Consider the following 20,757-nt stretch of genomic DNA (forward strand, 5'->3'; position numbering starts at 1 on the left):
GCCTCGTGCCTGTACCCCAAGTAGGGATGGTACTTTTCTATACAAAAGGGATTTCCTGGCAGGCAGGTATTTACAAACTTTGTTCCTGTACCAGTCCAATAATGACAACTCTAAATCCAGCTGCACCAAATCTTAGTAGGCCATTTGTCATACCTATGAAAATTCTTTAGTTATTAAATAACTGTCAGTGCTACCTATGGTAGGCCAGAAACAATGTAGATTAGGAAGTTTCATGAAAATTAACTTTTGGGGCTATGGAGAAACAAGTATCTTGTTACTAAACATTTCCACTGAATTTTTGGAGCCAAGGTTACTACAAAATACTTTGGAAGATGAATTCTCTACCTGGAGTTAGTTTCGAGAGTAAGCGCAGCTTTTAACACAAATAACTGCAGATTTTAAGCTCATAATTTGCAAAAAAAAAAAGTTTTATTGGCATGAAAATGAAAATGTTGTAAATGGCACCAAATATTCCACTTAAATGCATATACAGTATTAGAGTCAAAAACTATTTTATCCCTCTTTGCTGTTTTTCCCCCTTCTGCCCACTTTCCTGGGTGTTGGGGGGGCCCGCTGACAACAGTCACAAATCCAGCGACCTAGGAAAAAAATTGTTAATATAGAATGAAAAATTATCTTTACAGGACTGAATTTTAAGCCCATCTAAATTCTTCTTCCTTAGCTATAACTAATGATATTCCTCTGTGGATTTTGTGGTGAGAAGGGCACTATGAGTTCCTTATTTAAGGAGAAAAATGTAAACTTAATGTAATCAATGCCATGCAAAATTCATTGCAAGTCAAGGGGGATGGGAGAGATGCAATGCCATACAGTGATATGGACCTTTAAAAAACTACAATCTTTCCTGAAATTCAAACACTATCATACTTCAAAACTTCAATACCTACTTCAAAAGTTCAAAACCCATTCTGGAATTTGGCTTTTTTAAGCCTTTTTCTCTCCTGCTCACTGGCAGCTGTGTGTCTTAACAGCATTCTTTCAAGTCCTGGTGTACTCTGCTGACAGCACTTTAAAACTTTAAGTTTCTAACAGCACAATGATAACTTGTACTACATACTTGATCTGAATTACTACAGAAAAATAATTACGTTGCTTGCTTAATGATTCCCAGGAAACTTCGTTGTAGGCATATATTTTGTAAGAGTATTATACAGTGTTAACTATGCAAGTAGGTTCTAAAATTACACAATTATCTGTGTAATGTTTTAGTCCAATTACTGTGATTTATTCAACTCTGTTCTAAAGTTATCTGGAATTGTCATGCTGCCTCAATTTACAGAAATCTATAATAGATTTCTATAGAAATGTATAAAGACGTAGCAGTCATTTTGTTAAGTTTCTAAATAGATATAAAAAATAAAGGCTTTGAAACAAGATGATGCTGTGTTACTTTAGTATTTCAGTAGAAAAACACCAGCTCATTCTATAGAACTATACTTCCAAAACTTAGCCAGGGCATTCTGGCCTTTCACTTATCCTTTAGCTGGAATTGTCGAGGGATGAAAAACTGGTGGACATGACCTGTATAATCACAGCTTTGGTCATATTTGCACATAAGAGTCCACAAGCTCTTCATGTCATCGCATTTATGCAGCCTTTTGGAGTGCTGGGAGAGTCTCATCACCCAAAGATAATGTTTGCTCTTTTTTTAATCTTTACCTGATGGAATAGCACCAAGGCCCACACAAAAAGTATGATAACCTCTGTCACACATATCACAGAACATCATTTCTTCTTCATGGTGGGGTTGTCCACATATAATGCATGTTTTACATTCCATACACTGCCATGGGTAGGTCTTAATCATAGAAACAAGCTCCATTGTCATATCCAGGCAAGAAGGATGGCCTAAATCAAAACCAGTGTTAGTGGTATCTCACATAAGAAATTTTAACTTAATATGGCACATAAAATACTAGTTTGCTTTAGGACTTCCAGAGAATGGCTATAATGTCAAATCGCCAAAAAGAAATGAATATACAATGTAGAGGAAAACACATGGGCTGTGTCTATGCCTCACAAGCTACCGTGTATTTAATTTGATGACTCTTTGGTTGAAATCTGCCTGAAACTATAAATTCCAGTTTTTGAACCAACAAATACGGTGGTTAAAATTTTAAAAAGACATTTCAATACTTACCACTATTCTCACATTGGGAGCAGTGTATAAGTGATTCAGCCTTTCCTTTCTTGTTGGACTCCTTACCCTTCAGACAAATTCCACATATAGCATTTGGAATGACCTTTGGCTGGAAGGGTAGAAGAGGGCTATAAATTCATGCCAGAAGAGCTTACTATGGGTTTAAAAGGAATTCTGCTACTTTATTGCCCTATTTTTACTTCTGGTAACTTGCTAATGAGGACCATTTTGAAAGACAAAACTTGACAGGAGTCTGCCTACAATGTAAGATTGCCTACTGAAGAAAGCATTGATTTCGTCATAAAATTTTGTAAACAGCATGATCTCATAAGATTAAATGTAGCATTCTATACTCCCTACATGCACAGTAAGATCTGTTTAATGAATGGAAGGAAAGACTCAATACAATGTCAAATGTCACTATTAATTGGACAAGAAAATCCAAGTAGCAAATGACCATTAAATGTAAGACTTACTCTAAAAAGAAGACCATTTTAAATAGCTCATATATTAATTTTGTTTAAAAACTGCTATTTTCCAAAACTGTAAAACTAGAGCTATAAAATCTAAGTTAAAAAATCAGCTTATCCTCATTGGTATAGTAGTATTTAAAAAAAAATCAGTTTAAACATTTTTAATTGAAAGATGTCTCATGCATACACTGGCGTGTACATAGATGTTTGTGGAAAACTTAGTTGTGTGATTATTCTCTTTGCATGTCTAATAAAAGAATCTACTTAGAAGGATTCACTATAAAATGTAAAATTATAAAAGGGAAAAATAAGTTTTCAGACAAGCAAAAAAAAATTGCAGTCACTTAAAAAATACACAAACACTGAGTACTACTCATCTTTCAGATTAAAAACATGCGTGGTCCAGTGAAGGTGTCTGAATTTTAGACATACTTGCTTACACATGGAAATGACAAAGGAAAAAGGGTTCACTGCACTTAAAATTACCAGGGGAGGGAGGGCATCCGAACGTCACAGTCCTGACTGTTACAAAATGACGTTCACTCATGCTTCGGAAATAAGTAAATAACAGTGGTAAAAAAGGAAGAGCAAGCATGGGCCAAGAATGAAATGGGGTAAGGGGACATACATACACACATACATACACACACATACACACACGCACACACACACGTAGATGAACTGGGAAAATAATAATTTTAAAAGTAGAATTGTTTCATTTCTGCTTTATTCCCACCCTGCCAAATGCATCCCTTTCCTGATTTACTGAACCAAAGAGGAACCTAAACAAAACTCAAACTTTGTATATATTCCAGCTTTGAAATGTCTCACTGCCACCTTCATAACCTGTTAGACCTAAACAATTTGTTCTTAATTATTTTAAGTTTTATATTTTTTAAATTATCTTTCTTTGCAAAAGATGACAGAGGCATTCAAAAAGAATTTTTGGCTTATTTATTTAAAAAAAGTCAACCTTATACATAAATAGAATAAAAACAAGAACTCTAAACAATCACAAATGTCTCTACAAAATAATAAATATCATGGAAGTTAAACATACATATAAAACTTTACTATTAAACTAATCTCCTGTATGTATATTTTTAGACCCTGCTCCCCCCAACAAAAGGATAGTGTCACATGCTCAAACCATTTAAGTCTTGCAGTGTAGTTACCCTCTGTTGTTACTGCTACATTCTAAACATAAGGTTCTCATTGTGTGTTCCTATACCTAAATAAAAAACAGCTAGGAAGTGCACTTCTATAATCCAAATTCTGGTTCAGTTATGATCATATCTGTACCTGCCATAATATACAGCAGAATGCTCTCTCTTAATCCATCAAAACTAAGAAATCTCTTTTGGTTATGGTACCTGTACTAAACGTAAAAGATATACTTATTTAACACTCATAGTTTAAGTTAGATACTGGCATAGTAAATACTCTTAATATCTTTCACTAAAGTCAGGGAAGTAACCAAACAATATTAAATTCTAAAAACAGAACTCCTCATAGGAGATTCTTTACAAAAGCCAAAAGGAATAAAACACAAGGGTAGTCATTCACATTCTAGAGCAATTCAAGTTCTACAATCATTAAAATATACATTAAACACCTATGATAAAAGGGACACCAAAAAATTCTAAGTTTATTTCTAAGTTTAAATCATAATGATTTGTTAAATCACTTAGTTTTTCTTACCCAACAGTCTTCATCTTGATGAAACGAGGGAAACATGAGAGAAGGGGAAGAGACACAGCTTTGTAGCATTTTCTATGATGAATGCTGCAGCTCAATATACAAAGCATCTGCCCTAAGAAGCCACAGTGCTGGCATCCAGGACTTTACACAGCAGATAATAACTGTGGCTTAGAGAAGCCAGTCTCAGTGGATTGCACAGTTGAGGGAAGGGTTAATGTGCAGCACTCTCCCCAAGGCCAATGGAGCACACTCCTATGTGTGTCTGGTTTAGACAATCGGTTCTACTTCAAATAACTGCAACATCATCAGAGTTTCACTACTGACAAGAAAACTGCAATGCTCATCCTAATAGCTCTCAGCATCTCAAATAAAAGGCTCACAGTACACTTACTTTTCTACTTGAAAAACAGCCAAAGATAAGACTTTCATGGTAGCAATAATATAGTATAGATTTTAATTATATATTTATAGGCCGGAATCCTAATAATTATGCTTTAAATTTCAGGTTAATGTAACCTAAACAATACTGTCCTACGAATTAAGGGCAAGCACTAGTGAATCTTATTAAGCAAAGCATCAGATACATTACTTTATTGAATCTCATCTGTATATATATATATATATATATATATATATATATATAAACTATGACCTTTAGCTTGAAGTACCCTAATATTTAGGCACATCTTGGTTTATTAATACTTTTTATAAAGAGGTTCACTTTTAATAAGCATGTTCACATTAATGTATGATGACTAGATACTGGTTGTTCCCATCTTTGAAATACCTGAAACATTTTTAGGTACTAAAAATGTTCACAGATTATTTAAAATATAAATTTTGCATATCCTACTTGAGTACTATTAAGTTCAGTTAATCTATATGATTTCTTGTATACTAAATCAATGATAGTGTTGAATAGTTGATTTCCAGCCTGTATTAAAACATCTATTTCAATATTCTCTCTTTTTAACTCATGTTGGAAAGATCTACTTAGCACTCAAGAGTTAACAGGACACTGCTTTGAGCGGCCACTTCCATTTAAAGCTCTTAGCAGACCAGTAGAAACACTCATTCATGTATACTGTTTCTGAAATTTCATCTTTGGAGCTCACGTGCTTTCAGTTATTAAGCATTAATTTATATAAAGAAATTAGATAAGCTATATATGTAAAAACAAGTACAAAAATCACACAGCTGCAGCCTATTGCAGCCACCCTTGGAAGCCAACCCTTACTGAATTAAGCTTAAAATTTGCTTGCTATAGGCTACCAAAAAAAAATTTTTTTAAGTTAATTACATAAAAGCATTTTCTAATAAAATATGAAATACACTAATTTAATAAGTCGCTTTTTTTACTTGAAGAAAGGTAAATGAACATGTTAAAAAGTGTTCTAGTTAGTTTGAGGGAAAGGTGACTTACTTCAGCCTGTTCTTGTGCATTATTTACCACAATCACAGTTCTGACATACAAGGTGTTTAACAATTTCACTTGGCAAAACTTTCTTATCAGCTTACTCTAAAATTTTCCTTCAATACACCTTCATAAGTGCAATAAAAGCATGTTCTAATACATTTCAGACCAAAAGAATCCAAAGGTAGTATATTTTACTACCACCATCCCAAATATGAAACTGTACAGCTAATTCTTCCTTTTATGATATTCTTAAATCCCTATATGCAAATAAGGCTACTCACCTCTCACCTCACCTTTTCTTCAAAAGAAAAGGGAGGGGCAGACAGAGGGAGGACAAGTTCAAAATATAGTAATAGTTGCTGACAACCTACTACTTTACTCTGAGGATAATCAGATCAACAAGTTAACAAGTATGTTTTAATTCTTGTCATAGAATCATATAGGCTGTTTACTAAGGTTATGCTAAAAATCACTACAATGTAAATAACAGGTTTTATTATTTTCTATCCCAGAGTTAGCTAAATTTAGCATATGGATCAAATAATCCTTAGATTAAACCCAGATTTTTCTTAATGAAAGGCACTAAAAAAATGCAACTTAGTCTAACAGTATATCCACTCATACTTTATAGCTCAGCAGCTTTAGCTACACTAAATGCTGGGGCATTTAAAATGCCAAATAATTATGATCTTTACTCCAAGGAAAGAAAATATAAACTTCTGCCTATGAAATAATGTTTTAAAAACCCATACTTGCCTGGTTATTATTTCAAAGAAAAAAAAAGACTTATAAGTTGTACATATACAGAAAACAGAAGCTAAACCATAGCCAAAAGTGACAGAAAAGCCACCAAGGAAATAAAGCAAAAAAGAAAGCAGCGGACAAAGGGCACACCATAGGAGAACAGCTAGTGAAGTACAGCAGGCAGAAGCTCCACGATCGTGAAAGTCAAGTTAAAATATTTCAGGGAGAGAGGCTGGTCAGTAAAGAAGCTGAGTCAGGGGCTTTTTTCTTCTACCTTGTACCCAGGAACTGACTTGGACAGTACAGAACGTTTGGGACCATCTTTTCTTGGAGTGGCAGCTTTGTCTTTTGATTTCTGTCTTCCCTGGAAAGAGTCCTCCTGGCTGTCAGGAGGGCTTTCCCCTTCAGATACATTGCCAGAGGAGCTGTCCTGGAGTTTAAAAGGCAAAAACAAAGATTCTTTGGAATTAAGACAAATTTGAGTCTGGATTTTGAAAACTATGGAAAATATTCAAAAAAAGTTTTAAAGCTTTATCAATGTAAAAATAAAAAGATCATTCTAAATGTAAGAAAGCTTTTTCCAGTGGAGACTAAAGTAAGTTATGTTAAAAATCATTTATCCTTCTTCTAAGTATATTGTATAAAACTGATTCCATTCATATCAGTGCCTTCATCAACTTTGTTTTCTGACATAAGTCACAAAAACGCAATTATCCACTTCAGCTACTATTATGGCACACGGCTTCAACCTCATTTTCCATGTCACAAGGGAACATATTTGTTTCATACAAAAATATATTGTTACAAATAAGTGTGGGTATTTTCACTAAGTACTAAAAGTCATTAAGAAGGTCCTTCAGGAAAAATGAAGAACTGCAGTTAAAAAAAAAAAAAAAGTCCTTCAAGTACACATTTGTGTTTTCACAATGTTAAACTACGCAGAGCCAATCCCTCAACTATCTACAACAGGATCTGAAATATTTTATATATGCAAGGTTTAAGACCTCAGTATCTGATCATTTAATTCTTCATTTTATAATTTAAAATGTTCTAATTATAACTTTCATATAAATTATGAAAATTATAAATTAAAAAATTAGGTTATCTAGAGCCTCCCTGATAAACACACACTGACTAGAAACATGAATGTATCTACTTTATCTTTTTTCTGGGTGTCCACTTATATACATAAAGACACTAAGACTCACACATTACCCCCTACCTCATTGTGCCCTCATTTTTTAAAACACAAAACTGGATTACACTGCCTGTGTATGCATATGTGTATTTTGGTATTTTTTAAAAGCGTTATGTGCATTTTTCTCACAATCATTAAATATTCTTTGAACTGCATTTCTATCTTATAAATGTAATATAATATTACCCACTGTGGGCATTAAAGTTTATTTGTAACTTCCAGCATAAAAAATACTGTTGACACTCAAATGGACCTTTTTTTTCTAATTAAAATTTTTCAGCATCTGATTAAATCGTTAGGATAAATTCTACTAGTGGATTTGCTAGGTCAAATACTATGGAACTTAAATTGGTAAGACTGTCAAAATGCTTTCCCATAATGTTGGATTAGTTTACACTTTTCCTAGCAGTATGAAAGGAAGTCAGCTTCATCACCCTTTGCATGCCATAGCTCCCCTTTTAGCAACATGACAGGAGAAAAGTTGTGTCACCACTTTAATACTTGAACAGTATCTTATTTTGCATAATATGTATTATTAAAGATGTTTTAGAAGCTGTTGGTGACAAGGAAATAATGTCCATTCAATGGTAGCACAATCTCACATTTAGGTTGGCTTCAATGAAAAGTTTGAAATAGCCAGTTACTTAAAACACAATGCTAAAGAAAGCCCTATGTCATCACTGGGATCAAAGCCCTAAACCATCATTGGGATTTTATTCTCCTTCAGGTCCACAGAATACACCAACTGCCCATTGTCTTGCAAGTGCATTTTGCTACAAAAAAAAAAAAAGTCATACAGGAAAACCCAACAAATTGTACAACATATTACTAAACATAGTATTTTCCTATAGGAAGCATAAGATTAAGCAAAAGAAACATAAGTTAATGCACTCCCCTAAACTGAGAAAACTACATTTCTATGTCAAGAGATCAAATTCTGTTTTGTTCAACATTTTAAGCTAAAGAGACAGCAAATTGAATAAATAATTGTAAGCTAATTTTCCATATCCTTGCCTAAATTGCTCACGGTAACTACAAAGGGGTGATTTTAAGTATAAAGCTTACCGAAGGCCATGGACTGCTTGTTTTTATCAAAACATACTATAAGTAACTTTTCTTGATGAATACTTTCTGGAAATTACATGCAGCCATACTTTTTCAAAGAGAGGGTGATGACAGAAGTTCAATGTAACAAAAATTCAGAGAAAGGAAATGCTTCCTACTAGAGAGAAATGTTCTCACCGAAGTGCCTTTATTTTTCCGTTTCTCGTCACCTCGACCATCTTCGCCATCATCTGAATCACCGTCACTGTCTAGAGCAGGGAGCTCAGGATCCAGAGGAGGCTCATACAGGGCTGTGTTTAATGGCAGATACCGCAGCTCATCTGGTGAGTACCTGAAGTTCAGAGAGTTTATTTTCGGTTTCCCTTTATTATTAAATGTAAACAGACTCATCTTTGACCTATGAAGATAGCCTTAAACTTCTTGAGTAACCCCAAAGACTTTTGAAAAATAGAGTATTAATTTTTCATTTTTGTCATCAAGTAGGGTTAATTAATAAAAAGCCTGAACATCTTTTCACTAGACTTATGTAAAATATGCATTTGATTCTTACTAAGAGATAATGTGCCTCCCCTCTTTGCCCTCAACCCAAAAGAAAAAAGTAAGTAAAATGTCGGTAGCCCCAAATCTGGCTGCCAGCTCACATCCACCTCCACCACTGTCCCAGGTCTTTGCTACTTCTCTGTGCTGTCACTCCATTTGTAAAACAGGCCTAATAATAGCATCTACCTCATACAATTGATATATATGCATTAACTTACTTAATGCGTATATATCACACCAGTGCATGGTACATGATATTACTTAAATAATATAGAAAGCAAAATTTTTAGTAACAAATTATTGTAAACAAATTTGGGAAGCATGTATTCTAACAAATTTAATCATCTATTTTGTCTGAAACTATATTGGCAATCTCTTCCCCTAGGTCAGACAGCAATGCTTCATGCCACCTCCATTCTCGCCCTCAGTAGCCCTCATTCAGGAAGCGATCCTAGATCAAGACTTCTCCAACTAAGACAACACACCAAAAAGCAAAGGGGTTAATATACTTGCATGTGACTTTTAATAATTTGCTGATGCCAAAATGAAATTTTTAAAAATTAAAGGCCGGGTGCAGTGACTCACGCCTATAATCCCAGCATTTCGGGAGGCCAAGGTGGGCACATTACCTGAGATCAGGAGTTCGAGACCAGCCTGGCCAACATGGTGCACCCCGTCTCTACTAAAAATACAGAAAATTAGCTGGGCGAGGTGGTGGGCACCTGTAATCCCAGCTACTGGGGAGGCTGAAGCAGGAGAATCACTTGAACCTGGGAGGCAGAGGTTGCAGTGAGCCGAGATTGCGCCACTGCACTCCAGCCTGGGCGACAGCGTGAGACTCCATCTCAAAAAAAAAAAAAAAAAAAAATGAAGAAAAACTTTTAAAAAATTGCTGCTCATGATTTAAATTTGAATTAAAAACATCTTTTTTTATTTAAAAAATTTCAGCCCAAGATTTGACTTTCAAATGATGTGAGTTATGATACTATATTTTAAATTCTATTCTCTAAAAAATAGTATATTATGAAAAACATACAGTTCCAGAGTAAGGCTTAAGGTCGAAGTAAAAGCTGACACTTTAAAACAAAATGGGCTGGGAGCAGTGGCTCACGCCTTTAATCCCAGTACTTTGGGAGGCCAAGGTGGGTGGATCACAAGATCAAGAGATGGACAGCATCCTGGCCAACATGGTAAAACCCATCTCTACCAAAAATACAAATAATTAGCTGGGTGTGGTGGCGTGTGCCTGTAGTCCCAGCTATTTGGGAGGCTGAGGCAGGAGAATCGCTTGAACACAGGAGGCAGAGGTTGCAGTGAGCTGAGATCACACTACTGCACTCCATCCTGGGTGCAGAGCGAGACTCTGTCTCAAATAAAAAAACAAAAGAAGAATCTGTTAGCCCTGTTTTTTTCAGTTACATTTAGTTTGGGAATAGGAGATAAGTAACATTTAGGGTCCAGATTGGAGCAGCAGCCAAGCCAGGTCAGCAATGTGGCTGGGGCACCCAGTTGCCCTTGCCTGCCCCTCTCTGCTCCTTCTCTCATCTTCTGTGCAGTAAAAGTCAGTGTTTCTCAAACTCTAACCTGTACATGAATCATACAGACATCTGTTAAAATGCAGACTCTGAGTCATAGGTCTAGAGTTGGGCCTGAGATTCTGCATTTCCAACAAGCTTCTGAGCAATAATAGTGCTTTGGACCACGGAACATACCCTGAGCAGTGAGGTGCTACAGAACCCCCAGCATCTGTCTCTAACAAACCCAAACAGAATGGGCAGGGACAGAGGCATCTAGACTTCATCAGCATATATTCAAATTCTGACTACAGGGTGTTGTTTACCACAGAACCAGAGAAGAATAGCAACACAAATCCTATACAATATCTTACGGTGATATCTATAGACCCCAAAATTGTTAGGAGGCAAGTACAAAAGGCTCTGAAACCCCTTACCAATAGCCGATACCAACTGTAACTAAAACTACTAAATACCTCTTATAATATTCCTGGAACTGTCCGGGGATGAGAGCCACTGGGTAAGAACTGACCTTTGTTCGCTCTGTTGGCAAAACTTTGTACTTCCCTTGAGGTACCTGGATAACCTATGTTAACATAAAGAGAAACACAAAACTGATTCCATGCTGAGAATCAAGGCTTTAGGAAGAGTCCCCACATGCTCTCCACTGCACGCCCACTTCCCCCTAGAAAAGCTAAAATTTTAGGAGATATCGGGAGCTATAACCTAAGAGGACAGTTGGTGCTTTCAGTTCTATATATTATTGTTTTAGAGGCCTATTCTCCTGAGGAATGGCAGTGGATCTCTTGCTCACTACTTAACAGCAGAGTGATCTGGGTAACCTATACGACCTCTCTGTAGCTCAATTTCTTTATGAAATGGAAGTAATCCTAGTTCCAACCTCACATGGTTACTATGAGAATTAACATGCAAATCTCTTTTAAAAACTCTTGGGACACATAGCAAGTATGATACGTAGCTATTATTAGTCTCATTTAGTAGAATTATCAACCGTAAAGCAAAAGACATCTCACAAAAAAATGTAAATTGAGTATTATTAAGCACACCATTAAAAATAATATCTCAACTTCTGAGGAAAAAAAGAACACATAGGTGTCAGCATGGCCAACATGGTAAAACACTGTCTCTACTAAAAATACAAAAAATTAGCTGGGTGTGGTGGCAGGCGCCTGTAATCCCAGCTAATAGGGAGGCTGAGGCAGAAGCATCGCTTGAACCCGGGAGGCGGAGGTTGTAGTGAGCCGAGATCATGCCACTGCACTCCAGCCTGGGCTACACAGTGAGACTCTGCCACAAAAAAAAAACAAAACAAACAAACAAAAAAACACACACATAGGTGGTACAAAAAATAACGATAAAGGGGGTAATGGGCACTCTGCAATAACAAGTAATAAACTAAGTTCAGGGGGTACTAAATTTAAGTTATCCTACATGTGTCTGCAAGTCAAAATAAGCTCTTCTTTCTTCCATGCGTTCCCGGTTTAAGTTGCTATTAAATTCAGCTGCTTTTTTGGCAGCTTTCTTAATATACTCAGGCACTTTACTGGCTTCAACTTTCTGAGTATTCTGTTGTTGCATTTGCTGGAAAAAAAAAATACAGTTGGAAGTCACATGTAACTTTATAAAATGTCATTCTCCCCAACCCAAATAAAAAATGCCAGTCACCTCAATTACTTACGGAATACTCTTTATAATGGTCTGTAATTCGTTGACGTTCTTTTTCTTGTAGAATAACAGAATACTCAGCATGTTTGGCTGGATATTCTTTTATCATTAAATCAATCACTTCATCACTGCGCAATGCTGTTAAACCTATTTTAAACCAAAAAATAAAAAAATAAAGAAGCTCTTTTAAGGATAAGTGAACAAAAGCACTCTTCAAAATTTACTTCTTCAAACCGCTCCACATTGTAATGGTTTTCCAATAGCCAGAGCAAAGTATCTTAGTACATTTGAAAATAATTAAACTTAATATTCATAATATAAACTCGAGCAATTAAAAGATTATCTTGCAAAAGGCAAATATATCACTTTTTCAATCAAACAAGTTTATTTTTAAGATTCTATGTGCTTTGAACATATATCCCTTTAGTTGGAAACAACTGTTAAATAATGAAATGCACCAACTACTAACAAGTGCTACAGAATACTGGATGAATAAAAAAAAAAAAAATTCAATGTATTATAGTTCCCAGTCTTCAAATTCCATACACAAGAAACATTACAATCAATTAAAATTTCACCAAAAACATCAGCACACACACACACATCATGGAGACAATTTTCAAAACTCACAGTATCAGACTTCACCAATTGCTGAAATGCATTCCCAAGAATTTATATAAAAAGTAGCCATGTTGCAATAAAATGTTTGTGAAAAAAAGATTACAAAGAAAGCATGGACATAATTATACAGAACTAAAAATTGAACAAAATTTGCCTTTTTGCATTTTAGAGATGTGGTCTCGCCATCTTGCCCAGGCTGGAGTGCAGTGGCTATTTACAGACGTGATCACAGCACACTACAACCCCAAAGTCCTGTGTTCCAGTGATCCTCCTCCCTCAGCCTCCCAAGTAGCTGGGACTACACACACACACCATGCACTTAACAAAGAACCTACAACTTAAAAAAATATATTTTACAAGCTTTGCACACAAAATACAAACACTCTGAAAACTGTAAAAATTATTAGACAAGGGCTGGGCATGGTGGCTCATGCCTGTAATCCCAGCACTTTGGGAGACCAAGGTGGGTGGATCACAAGGTCAGAAGTCGGAGACCAGCCTGGCCAATATGGTGAAACCCCGTCTCTAATAAAAATACAAAAATTAGATGGGTGTGATGACATGCGCCTGCAGTCCCAGCTACTCGGTAGGCTGAGGGAGGAGAATTCCTTGAACCCGGGAGATGGAGGTTGCAGTGAGCTAAGATCGCGCCACTGCACCCCAGCCTGGACAACAGAGAGAGACTCTGTGTCAAAAAAAAAGAAAAATTAGACAATTATACTCTGTTATAGAATAGAGGTTGATCCTTGACTTGCAATGGGGTTACATATGATAAACCCATCCTAAGTTGAAACTATCCTAACAAGAAAAAGCATTTAATACATCTAGCCTACCAAACATCTTTGCTTACCCTAGCCTGCCTTAAACATGCTCAGAAAACTTACATTAGCCTACAGCTGGGCAAAATCATCTAACACAAATTTTAATATAAAGTGTTGAACATGTCATGTGATTTGTTACATATTATACTGAAAGTGAAAAGAATAATGGTTGTATAGACACTTGAAGTATGGTTTCTCCTGAATATGCATTGCTTTCACACTATCATGAAGCTGAACCATCATAAGTCAGGAACCACATGTGTGTTCAAGCTTCATTCTCCTGTGCATTTTAACAATAATCAAAAATGAAGTAAATAATGTAGCGTTTAAATAGTTCGATTTATTAATTTTGTAAAATATTTTAGGAAATATACTTATCTAGTATTATCTCATAAACGTTCAGCTTGAATAATTCATATTAAAAAGCTATTCACATTAAAAAGCTATTCTTACCTAGAGTGCACTGAGTTTCAGTGATGACATTTAGCTCTCTCAGGTAGAGTTTCTCCTTGTGAGACAAATCTCGTCGCTCTAAATCTCCAAAAAAAGATCAAAAGACTATTAAAAACAACAAAACCTTATGCATTTGTAAAACTTTTAAAAGCTTAAAAACCTTGATTTTTTAAAGTATTCATATTACATATTCCAAATATTAAAGGGGCTACAAAAAAATTTATAAATTCAAGAAATAAAATTCAGCAAGATACAAAAGTTAGAATAAAATAGGAAATAGAATAATCCAAAGCAAGAAGGTCATATAAATAACGATACTAAACTAGTTTATAAGGAATAGCCTTTCTCAAATTCAGATATGGCTCATACAGCTAACTCTACTCCTTAGATCAAGGGACAATGGTAAAAATCCCAAACTTGACTATAAAATGATTTTTTCTAAAATTTTCCCCAGGAAATTCACCTTTCCCATTTTGCTTTTAAATCAGTTTATGAGCCATAGAAAATATCAATAATAAAGAAAGATAGTGAATGATAGTAGTAAATGAAACACAGCCAGGCGTGATGGCTCACACCTGTAATCCTAGCAATTCAGGAGGCTGAGGCAGGAGGATAGCTTGAAGCCACGAGTTTGAGACCACGCTGGGCAACATAGCAAGACTTCACATCTCTAAAAAAATAAAAATTAAAAACATTTGCCACGCATGGTGGTGCACATCTGTAGTCCCAGATACTTAAAAGGCTTAGGCAGGGAGACAGCTAGCCCAGGAGTGCAAGGCTGCAGTGAGCTATAATCGCACCAGTGCACTCTAGTCTTGGTGACAGAATGAGACCCTTAGTCTTAAAAAAAAAAAAGAAAAACAGCAAGCACAAGAATATAAAATACAATCTACAGAAAAATTCAGAAGTTGATAGTGTATCATAAAGAATTACTATCAATTATAAATTAATCTATTACATAAACTAGTACCTGGATATTTCCTTTTAAAGGAGGTCACGCCCAAATATTCACTGACTTGTTCTTGAAGCATATAGTATTCTCCTGTTTCATCAGGTGGCCATTTGTACTCTATCAAGTTTTCTGCTGGATAGTAACTAAAGCTAAGTACAGAAATATATATTATGCATTAAATGTAGCTTTCATTAATTTTTAATCACTTTTATTGAGGATATTTTGAAAACTATTTTAAGTATTTAAATTATTTGCCTCCTATGACTTGACTTCCTGTGTATCAAAGAAAATTACAAAACAGGTACAAGGAATAGAAATAATTATCTGGTCTACCAAGTCAAAAAGGTACAGTGAAAATAACATCTTTTATACACGGGGAAGAACCTAGAATCACAATTGTAAGAACAAAGGCATTTTTAGTTTAAGGGACCTATAAGGGCAAAGCAAGGTGATGATGATATCAGCTCTGAATTCTTTCTCTTGGGCTTAAAATGCATAGCCAGTATTTCATCCACCCAAGGAATAATCAACTTCTGTCTCTTGTCTACTGTTCAGTGAGTCATAAATAGCTGAGAAAACAGAACTCTTAAAAACCTATTATCTCAGTGCATCATATCATAAACCATAACTGTTTGTTCTCAAATACTCCACAAACCCAGAAGCAAAGAATGGACCTAGTCTGAAGGTGCCAGGGTATCACAGTCGATCTCTATCCTGAGTAACGGATTTCAGGATCTGGGCCAATTCAACCTCTATATTGGACATGGGAAAGTGACACTACGTTATGCATCCATCTATTTAAAAAGCAACCTTCAAAAAGAACAGTGTTCTCCAAAATGGTGCTGGGAAACTGGGTATCCACATGCAAAAGTACAAGATTGGACCTTTACCTCATATCACAATTCAAAATGGATCAACAACCTAAATATAAGAGCTAACTAGAAAACTCTTAGAAGAAAACATAGAAATCTTTCACAACCTTGGATTTGGCAGTATATTCTTACATATGACACCAAAAGCAAAAGCAACAAAAGAAAAAATAGATGAAAAATTTGGGCTTCATCAAAATTAAAAATTCTGTACAGGGACACTATCAAGAGAGTGAAAAGACAACCCACAGAAAAGGAGAAAATATGTGTAAATCATATTTTTGATAAAGTATTAATATACAAAATATATTTAAAAAGCTCCTACAACAAGAAAACCCCAAATAAAAAATGGACAAAGAACTTGAATAGACATGTCTCCAAAGAAGCTATACAAATGGCCAAGAAGCAGATGAAAAGATGTTCAATATCAGTAGACATTATGAAAATGCAAATCAAAATCACAAAATATCACTCCACACCTTTTAGAATAACTATTATTTTAAAAAATGAAAAATAACAAATTGGTGAAAAATATGAAGAGACTGGAAACTGTGAATTGCTGGCAGGAATGTAAATTGGTGCAGCCCCTATGGAAAACAGTTTGGCAGCTTCTCAAAAAATTAAACATAGGATTACCATATAATCCAGCTACTCCACTCCTAGGTAAACATCCAAAAAAACTGAAAACACAAACTCTGAACACCAATGCTCACTGTAGCATTATTCACCTTGGCCAGAAGGTGGAAATCCAAATGCCCATCAACATCTGAATGGATAAACAAAATCAGTATATACATAAAATGGAGTATTATTCAGCCTTAAAAACAGAACAAAAGTCTGACATATGCTACAGAGATGAACCTTGAAGATATTCAAAGTTCTAAGAGAAATAAGCCAGTCACAAAAGGACAAATATTTTATGGTTCCACTTATATGAATTAACTAAGTAGTCGTATTCACGGAAATAGAAAGTAGAATGATGGTTGCAAGGGGCTAAATACAGGGAGAAAGGGAAGTTATTGCTTAATGGTTATAAAGTTTGGGGTAGTGAAAAAGTTTTGGAAATGAATGGTGGTAATGGCTGCACAACACTGTGAATGTAACTGATGCCAATGAATTTCACGCTTAAAAATTGTTAAAATGATTAAATTTTATGTATGTATGTATTTTACTATCATTAAATTGTTTTTAAATTACACTCGGTAGCAAGACCAACTTTGATGGTACATTATAGAACAGGAAGAAAATATTCTACAATTTTTAATAATTGCCTTTGCCAGAGGTGGGGGAAAGGGAAGAGGATGTTAAGGCAAAAGAGAAACATCACAAAATATATTAATAACCGGTAAAATGACAGTACCCAAGATCTTGACTTGAAGTTTCACAACTCCTAGAACTATCTCCTGAGCCCATTCGCCTCCTTTTGGATGGCTGGGTCCCATCATTTGAATTATCTTCATTATCATCCTATACATTTAAAAGATTCAAAAATAATAATTAGAGAAAGAATAAAAGAACAGTAAGTCTCAATAAGTGAAAGACTGTCTAAGGACAACTAGTCATACAAGTATTAACTTCATATTATAATTAAAAGGGACTAAGAGTTTGGCATGAGCAAGACCTGGAATAAAATTTAAAACTGATCTTCAATCCAATCAAAATAAAAACATTTTCAATGAACCCGTAAATGTAAATCTGCTTTTGCTTTCTGCTCTTCATAAATATATCAAACTGCTGCATCACTCTAGGATTAAAGCAAACTCTCCTACCCAAGCTCAGGGGGAAAAAAATTTATGGATCATTTACAGTTCTCAATTCAACTTAGAGCCGGTTCACAGGACTATTTTAATTGACTACTTTAGGCATTTATGTCCCTGTGAAAAGGGGACACACAAGACTGAAAACAATTCTAACTACTCACTCTTCTTACACTGCTAAAATTTAGCAAAAATATACCCTAATAAGGGTCATCAATCTATAATATAGCAACACACACACCAAAAAAAGAAGCTTGAGAAGGGGAGGGGAATTTTTTTTTTTAAAGAAAAGGTTTATATATTTTTAATGTAATCCATCATGTGGCAAGAACATCAAGGTTATAAATTCAACCATTTCATTCAGAAAAAGTATCAGATGTTAGGAAACTGATTTATTTACTTATTAGCCAAGGCTTAAGGTCTAAAAATCGTAATTTTTTAATGTAATATGGCTTTCAACGCTAATCCAATTTTGCTAAATACCATAGTCCTCTTGCTACATATTAAAATGAAAGCAATCCTGCAAAAGAATATAAAGAGGCAATATGGTATAGTGGCCAGGCATGCCAGAGCTGGACGGCCTGGGTTCTCACTGGGCACTGTCCCTCACTAGCTGAGTAGGTTATTCTCTGTGAGCATCTCCTTATCTGAAAATTTGAGACTATAATAGTGCCCCTATTACATGGCTAATTCAATGATTAAATGAGCTACTATATTAGAAGTACTTAGAACAAGGACTAGCGAGTTATCTGATAAATATTAGTTAAAATGATGATTATGATAATAAAGTCTCAAATGTCTCTAGCTCCTAGGAATTTACTGGTTCTTTTCCGAATAGTAAAATACATATTCTTTTTCAGTCCTTATAAAATAAGCATTTCATTAAAGAGCTCTGCAGTCTAAATCTACTCTCTGAAAATTTGCATAAGTATCACAACTGCAACATTACATATTCAATACTTTCAACATAACTCATTTTAAGCATTCCAGTATTTTTTCTATTTTATTGGTGAGCATTTTAAGGATTTTTATATCCTTAAATATATTTCCCTTTAGCTAAAATGTTAAGACACTCAAAAATACACAAAGTTAAAAATGCAAAGTGCTCAAAAAAGCTGAGACTACAATTTCATCAAGTGTTTTAAATTACTACTACAAATTCTAGGCAAAGGCATTATTATATAAAGTGAGCATCTGGGCAGCGGGCCTTTTTCTTGAGGGAGGTAGTAACAGCAATATTGTTCCCAATACATGACGGAATAAGGTAAGAATTTCCGTGTAACCTCAATACTGATACAGAGGCCCATGTTTTCAGACTCCCAAACGTACTAAATCAGAGATGTGCTTTCCAGAGTTACAGGTGGTTTCCAACTACAAATCAGATGAATTTCTATGCATCACATGCTTCCTAAGGCTCAGGGGTCAAGAATGCACTCAGGGGGCACTGGCTCAGTGCCCTCCAGGTGCCGGGACAGACGTCAAATGCTGGAAGTGCAAGGATGTGCATTCAGAGTTTTACAATCTAGTTACTTCCATTGACGAGGGCCTTTGAGGACCCTTCAAAATGAGTCTCTTACAGCACGGTGGACGTATGCAACGGGAAAAGCTCCCAGGCAGGCGCAGCCAGGCTAGGCTGCCACAGGACGGCTTCCCCTGCCAACGCGCAGAGCGCACACCGCACGAAGGCTGGCTGGCTCTGAAGCATTCCAGTTCCCACCGCCTTCTAATTTTCAATCCAATTTCAAGCTTCGAGGCTTTTAAAACATCATTCCTCCCTTCTAACCTTCTGTCACAAACTGCTAGCCTAACTTTAGAACCAAAACGTTTTGATGCGTGACACTACTGCTCATCTCCATTTTCTCAACACCAATTTCTTTTCATCTCTTCAAGCAGGAAAGTTTTAAAAACAGACTTCCGCTGAAAACATCCGGACGCTTGCGTATTAACTTAGTTATTGCACTAAGTTCACTGAGTGTGTTGATTTTCCATATTGTTCGCCACTCCGTTTTTTGCAGTAAGCTTTCAAACACTTCAGCAAACTATGCGCGGAATGAAGGCTGAGCGAACGCGCGCTTCTGCAGGCCCCTCCGAGGCCAACTCCCTCGGCCCCGGGCGCGTTCCGTCCCACGGCTGGCCCAGGAAGAGGCGTTTTGGGGACAAGCTTGTCAAGCGGGGCCGGCTGCCAACTTAGGGGAAGCCGCGCCGCGTCCCCCGCCCGCCCGCACTTGTTGCTCGCTAGAGGCCGCGGGCTCCCCTCGGCGCCCCGCCTCGCCGACCACCCCTGGTCTCAGGCGCGGCGCCCGGCCTGGGCCCACGCCCCCGAGACGCTGGGCCGCCGCTGGTGGGACTGGGCCGAGGCGCCGGCACCCAGGCCCGGGACTGGGTCAGGGTCGGGTCGCACCGGCCGCTTCCTCACCTTCGGGGACTGCGCTCCGGGGGTGGCTGGGTCGCTGTCGCACGGCCGCGGGGACAGCGCAGCCCCGGGCCCGGCCGCCGCCATCAGCCCGAGCGCCATCGCCTCCGCCTTGTCCCCCCGGCCCCGCCGCCCCGGGCCCCCGCCCCGGCCCCCCTCCCGCCCCCCGCCGGCCGGCCCCCCTCTCACGGCAACCCATTACCGCCTTGGCCGCCGCCAGGCCCCCCGGGGAGGGCCCAGAGCAGGCCGGAATGGAGGAGGCCCAGCGGCGGCGGCGCTTCTCACGTCAGCCCAATCCGCCTGGCCGAAGCCACCACCTCAGCACCGCCGCTCCCCACAGCTCCGCCGCTGGCCTAAGCGCCGCTGCCCCTC

The 20,757-nt window shown here is 37.0% G+C and overlaps 1 protein-coding gene across 2 annotated transcripts; it reads right to left on the reverse strand.

Annotated features, from left to right (window-relative positions):
* Nucleotides 1-407: 407 nt before the first annotated feature.
* PHF10 (PHD finger protein 10) lies at nucleotides 408-20,479 on the reverse strand. Of its 2 annotated transcripts, none has more exons than XM_032162561.2 (12): nucleotides 20,389-20,479; nucleotides 17,576-17,682; nucleotides 15,365-15,495; nucleotides 14,395-14,472; nucleotides 12,513-12,646; nucleotides 12,266-12,415; nucleotides 11,290-11,399; nucleotides 8,937-9,090; nucleotides 6,771-6,926; nucleotides 2,162-2,270; nucleotides 1,681-1,869; nucleotides 408-599 (listed from the first exon to the last, which is right to left on the reverse strand). In XM_032162561.2, the coding sequence occupies exons 1-12, from the start codon at nucleotides 20,470-20,472 to the stop codon at nucleotides 514-516; spliced, it is 1,488 nt and encodes a 495-aa protein (XP_032018452.2). In that variant the 5' UTR covers nucleotides 20,473-20,479; the 3' UTR covers nucleotides 408-513. The 2 variants fall into 2 exon arrangements, with proteins under 2 accessions (XP_032018452.2, XP_032018451.2); XM_032162560.2 differs by having other exon boundaries at nucleotides 14,395-14,478.
* Between the last annotated feature and the right edge of the window lie 278 nt (nucleotides 20,480-20,757).

Source organism: Hylobates moloch, unplaced genomic scaffold (genome assembly GCF_009828535.3).
Source record: "Hylobates moloch isolate HMO894 unplaced genomic scaffold, HMol_V3 SCAFFOLD_2, whole genome shotgun sequence".
NCBI lineage: Eukaryota > Metazoa > Chordata > Mammalia > Primates > Hylobatidae > Hylobates > Hylobates moloch.